This window comes from Cherax quadricarinatus, chromosome 8, assembly GCF_038502225.1.
Source record: "Cherax quadricarinatus isolate ZL_2023a chromosome 8, ASM3850222v1, whole genome shotgun sequence".
In the NCBI taxonomy this organism is placed as follows: domain Eukaryota; kingdom Metazoa; phylum Arthropoda; class Malacostraca; order Decapoda; family Parastacidae; genus Cherax; species Cherax quadricarinatus.
Window position 1 is genome coordinate 17,077,487 of NC_091299.1, and position 6,542 is coordinate 17,084,028.

Here is a 6,542-nt window from a genome sequence, read left to right on the forward strand (position 1 = left end):
GAATTTTAGGATTTCACCTGCCACGCGTTCAACCCCCCACCCGTGCCCTTGGTTTAACCTTCCTCTAGTTCATCATCGTTGAAAACTTAAAGCCAATCGAATAAGGCATTCTGAAGTTCTCAAGGAGATCCTTAGAGGGAGTTAGTGGAGGGGGATAAAAAAAAGGACACAGCTGGTAAGAGTACCGGCTCTGGAATAAAGTCGTGCAGAATTACAATATATTTAAAGGCTCACTATATATGTAAAATTTGGAAAACGTCATAATAAGTGTGAACTTTCAACATTTCTCAGTTTTCTGCTCTCAGTTATATGTCTATTTAAAAAAAAAAAAAGTCTCGACAAAACTCTTAATAAAATAATATTTCACCTTTTATTTTTAGGAAAGATCAGTTTGATATAATTTTATTTTTCAATGTAACAAAATGTATGCTGAGCGTGACAAAAAAGACTCATTGGAAATATAAACACAAAAAAATCCTCCAACGTTTCATTTTCTCAAACACACGTACCTGCTGAGCGTTCAGAATGAAGTCGATCTGATGAAATAGACTCATATTGGACTTTAGTTATCACGCGGTGACTAATTTCCTTAATGAGTTCCGAAAATTATAATTTAGACATTTGAAAGTGAATTCCAAGTCTTTCTCTAAATAAACCTCCACCAACTTCAACAATAAAAGAAATAAAAGAATTTCTTCAGTGTGGAAAAAGACACTTATGTACAGTTCAGGACATTTATTAAAGGAAACACGAGTGGCTTCTTCAGTCCTAATAGGACTGAAGAAGCCACTCGCAAACGTTTCCTTTAATAAATGTCCTGAACTGTACATAAGTGTCCGTCGTATCACCATACCATTTCCTCAATTTCTTCAGTAATTGTGTCACCTGCCTCGCATGGGCCAGTAGGCCTTCTGCAGTGTTCCTTCGTTATGTTCTTATGTAAAAATTCAAATTTGCCCGTGAAGAGAAAACTTACTGGATGTTATCCTTCTTATGGGATATTATCTTTCTTATGGAATATTATCTTTCTTATGGAATATTATCTTTCTTATGGAATATTATCCTTCTTATGGAATATTATCCTTCTTATGTAATATTATCCTTCTTATGGAATATTATCTTTCTTATGGAATATTATCCTTCTTATGTAATATTATCCTTCTTATGGAATATTATCTTTCTTATGGAATATTATCCTTCTTATGGAATATTATCCTTCTTATGGAATATTATCCTTCTTATGGAATATTATCCTTCTTATGGAATATTATCCTTCTTATGGAATATTATCCTTCTTATGGAATATTATCCTTCTTATGGAATATTATCCTTCTTATGGAATATTATCCTTCTTATGTAATATTATCCTTCTTATGGAATATTATCTTTCTTATGGAATATTATCCTTCTTATGTAATATTATCCTTCTTATGTAATATTATCCTTCTTATGGAATATTATCTTTCTTATGGAATATTATCCTTCTTATGGAATATTATCCTTCTTATGGAATATTATCCTTCTTATGGAATATTATCCTTCTTATGTAATATTATCCTTCTTATGGAATATTATCTTTCTTATGGAATATTATCCTTCTTATGTAATATTATCCTTCTTATGGAATATTATCTTTCTTATGGAATATTATCCTTCTTATGGAATATTATCCTTCTTATGGAATATTATCCTTCTTATGGAATATTATCTTTCTTATGGAATATTATCCTTCTTATGGAATATTATCTTTCTTATGGAATATTATCCTTCTTATGGAATATTATCTTTCTTATGGAATATTATCTTTCTTATGGAATATTATCCTTCTTATGGAATATTATCTTTCTTATGGAATATTATCCTTCTTATGGAATATTATCTTTCTTATGGAATATTATCTTTCTTATGGAATATTATCCTTCTTATGGAATATTATCTTTCTTATGGAATATTATCCTTCTTATGGAATATTATCTTTCTTATGGAATATTATCCTTCTTATGTAATATTATCTTTCTTATGGAATATTATCCTTCTTATGGAATATTATCTTTCTTATGGAATATTATCCTTCTTATGGAATATTATCTTTCTTATGGAATATTATCTTTCTTATGGAATATTATCTTTCTTATGGAATATTATCTTTCTTATGGAATATTATCTTTCTTATGGAATATTATCTTTCTTATGGAATATTATCTTTCTTATGGAATATTATCTTTCTTATGGAATATTATCTTTCTTATGGAATATTATCTTTCTTATGGAATATTATCTTTCTTATGGAATATTATCTTTCTTATGGAATATTATCTTTCTTATGGAATATTATCTTTCTTATGGAATATTATCTTTCTTATGGAATATTATCTTTCTTATGGAATATTATCTTTCTTATGGAATATTATCCTTCTTATGGAATATTATCTTTCTTATGGAATATCATCCTTCTTATGGAATATCACATTATTGGATATCATCCTTCTTATCAGATATCATCCTTGTTATTAGATATCATCCTTCTTGTTGGATATCATCCTTATTGGATATAATCTTTCTTACTAGATATCATTCTTGTGGAATATCATCTTATTAAATAATATTCTTTTTGGATATCATCCTTCTTATTGCATATCATCCTTCTTATTGCACATCATCCTTCTTATTGCATATCATCCTTCTTATTGCATATCATCATTTTTAGCTATCACCCGTCTTATTTGATTTTCTTTTTATTGGATATCCTTTTTACTGAAAGACGTTCCAGTTATAAAATAAGGTTTGGAAGAAGAAAAAGAAAATAGAGACATCCATATAGTTTTCCCCTTTGTAGATCCCTAAGTTTTTTTTTTTTTGCGGATACAAATAAATATCATGTGAAAAATATGGCCTCAGAATGGGTAAATCCCTATAAATAAAGCACTAGACTGGTTCATGCTCACTGACGTTTTAAAAATAATGAACGATTTATATTAGTTATGCGTTAGCTGCCCACCACCAAGGTATATCCTATTTTCTATCTATTTATGTGATTGTTTTTTATTTCTTTTCAGCACACGGCTGTCCACGAAGGTATGGACAATGTCGCCTCTACGGTTATCGGCAACACCCGTGTAGATACGATCACGATTGCTTGAGCCCTGGACACAAGTGCTGCTACGATGAATGTTTTCGCTACCGTGTATGCAAGAACATCTATTGATAGTGAGGTTGTGGCCCAACCTCCAGGCTTTGAGGACGGGACATTATGAAACAAAGCGCCAGCTAAGTTATCCGCAGGCAGGTATCCAGGCAGCGGCGTCCCATTTGAGGACTTCATCTTCTTGATTCGCTGGTATTTTTCCGGCCCGGGTCTTTTCCAGATGGTGGCCCAGCCTTGGCTTCCTGGCTTGGGAGTGTCTGGGCCATCTGAGGACGGGACACGCTGTATGCATGCATTCCAGAGTTGTTCGTAATTCAGGAAAATTCCCCCGGACTCAGCCCCCATCCGGAAACCAAATACCTATCGTTGTACAACAATATTCTGCCTTATTTGCTTAGTTTTTGAAGAGGATTTCAAGTCAGTCTCAGCTGATTACCATCTGTATCCCAGCGCCTCAAGATGCAAGATGATTTTCGTCTCAGTACGCAAATTGACGAGAGAAATTTCTCACATTTGACTAGGATGTGTGCACTATTTATATCCCCCTCACGTTATTCACTATATTTATTTTAGCAACAAAGTAGCTTTCCATATACATTAGGAATTGCTATGTTCTATTTATTACTTTTTTGTACTGGAATTTTTAAGTAGTGAAACTGCTTTGCAATAAATTTATATTTAAACTCTATTCTGTTTAAATCTCTCAGATATATACATCAGTCTCTGGTTGAAAAGCTAAACATTAAGATTTTTTTTTCTAAACAAGGTAGGACCAACCACGGAGCTCAGCACATCTGGTCTATTCAGTGACTTGTGGCAATACCTTTTACTCACAATTGAATGACACGATAGGAAATTTTCCTTACACCCATTACCATTATTCACCTAACAGCGAAAAGGTACTCACCTGCTAACCAACTATTCTGGATGGCATCCTGAAGAAGAACAGAAAAGGGGTAGTGGCATACTTTAGAATCCGAGATGGTATCAATGACCTCTACATATCGCTCCTACTCCAGCGAAGCAACTGCACGTTGCTAAAGCTTAATATTAAGAAAATATGAATTATTAAAAAGAAACACTGCATTAGCTCCTTTGGGGCTTCGACCAAGCCCAAAAGGATCTAATACAGATATATTATTTATTCGGTCTTCTTTATCGGAACCAAGCTCTTTCTGCCTAGCTCTTTGTATATACTAGCGTTAATAATAATTAGAATTATTTATATAGCCTATTCAAAAACCTTAATAGAGTGTATGCTGTACTAATGTTAATATTAACCAAAGTAAACATCTTCGACCCTTTCAGTTAATGCAAAACAAAGCCTTTTGTAATTAGTCTTGACTGTTCGAAATCTGCCAAGTTCCTTAATATGATAAAGAAGCTGGGTAGTCGCACTATATATACCTGGAGGGTGATCTGGGGGTCAAAACCCCCGCGGTCCTGAATTTTAACTGTTCCTGCCAATTCAGCGCTAATTATCAATAGACGCCAGAGCCCTCATAGTACCGTATAAAGATGCAGGAGACCCAATGATTTTTAAACATAACACCGTTTTAAAGTCTCGGGAAGAAACAGTCAATAAGAAAGGAACAAGAAAGGGAACTAAATAGAGAAAATAGTGTTAGGTTAATATGTAACGAGGAGCTGATCTCAACTGTAACTTCAAAAGATTCATATCGCTTATTTCCGTCAACAGTGAAGACGAGACACGTTACATAAGATTTAATTCTTAAGAGCAACGTTTCTCTCTGTGTAGAACTTCAAGTCATGAATAAAGCTCTGCACAAAGCGAAACATCGTGCTAATGAAATCCTGCTCTGCAAGGTGTGTCTTCTCACTAATCTCGTTGAAATATTTAACTCTTACTTTTTTTCTTACTTATCAAATTTGATCGTGAACAGTGTAAAAGAAATACAGAAGTTTGTACAAAGTTCCCTTTTTAGGGTAGCACAATGCTTGCCTGCTGAGACACGACGGACTGTGTCAGAATCGTACTTTCAATGTTGTACAGATTACTCTTGCTCCTCAGGTATACTCCAGGTAACTCCAGGTATACTCCAGGTATATTCCAGGTAGCTCCATGTATACTCCTAGAAACTCCAGGTATACTTCAGGAAACTCCAGGTAACTCTAGGTATACTCCAGGTAACTCTAGGTATACTCCAGGTAACTCTAGGTATACTCCAGGTAACTCTAGGTATACTCCAGGTAACTCTAGGTATACTCCTCATGGTACTTGTAGTCCATACAAAGCTTAAAAAAAAACTAAGGTGTTATTCATAATTAAACGACAGTGCATAGATGCAAGAAAACATAAGTTCGAACCCTACATTCCTTAATAATGGTTTTAATATTACGTACTAACGTGTGCTTCGAGCAACGACCGGAACATCAACTGTTTCGTCAGGCAGAAGTAGTAGTAGCCGATTTCGTGTTTATTTTCTCGCAAGGCATTCTACCGGACCTCACACATATTTTGAAGATAATTACAGTACTTTGTAAGAACATCGCATTGCGTCTTCATTGCTAGCAGTCCATGAAGACGAGGTTGAAGTAGCAGATAGTCTGGCGGGGCGGGACATAAAAGCTTAGTTTAAGTCTATCGACTGACCCATCTCTGGTATCAGCCTTAACCTCTGGTCCACTTCACTGTGTCGAAATTGGTAGACATGTTTTCCTCGGTTAATACTCCATATCCGGCTTTCTTTCATCTTCCCAGTATTTAATAACCTTGACTTAATTTGGCTGAGATCCAATAGCCTTCTGTTCGACAACTCGTATTAACTGTCCAGGTCCTTGGAGGACTCCCTGTCGTCTCCATTATATATATATTCTCCTCATCTTCTCAGTGAGAAGTAGAGATGTATCGGATGTGAAAATTTAGATATCCGTGGATGTAGATGTATATGAGGATGTCTTATTTCGCGGATGCGGATGTAAGAAATTGTGCGGATGTTCCATGGATTCGGATGTGTTCAGTGGTCAGTCGTCACGTGAGGTCACAGACCCTGAGCTGCTTGGGGATTAGCGTGGACGGTTACAAAGCATGGCTTGCTTCTACAGTGTTTTAAAAGCTGAGGTTGGAGAGTTGAAGGAGGAGGTCTTGCTTCTCCAGGAGGAGATTAGGAGGCTGAAGGTCCACCTCAATGGGCCTGGGAGAGAGTGTGAGGTGGTTGGAGATGTGGGGAATGAGGCTTCTAGCAGTGAGGTGCAGTCTGTCTCTCACTGTGAGGAGGCTGTAGGTGGGGTGGTAGCAACGGCTACCAGCAGTGAGGTGCAGCCCAGCACCTGCTACAAGTGGCGAGTTGTTCACAGTAATGGGAGGCGCATCAGAGTAAGGAAAGTTAAGAGTGCAGATCTGAAGGTAGGAAATCGCTTCTCTGTTCTCCAGGAT

The 6,542-nt window shown here is 35.8% G+C and overlaps 1 protein-coding gene across 1 annotated transcript in view; it reads left to right on the plus strand.

The window, feature by feature from the left end:
• LOC128685392 (annexin A7) overlaps positions 1-3,831 on the plus strand; it is a 19,281-nt gene extending 15,450 nt beyond the window's left edge. The window contains exon 4 of the mRNA XM_053771916.2: positions 3,057-3,831. Within this exon, the coding sequence (XP_053627891.1) occupies positions 3,057-3,205 (149 nt within the window). The 3' untranslated portion in view covers positions 3,206-3,831. The remainder of the gene's footprint in view (positions 1-3,056) is intronic.
• Positions 3,832-6,542: the final 2,711 nt, after the last annotated feature.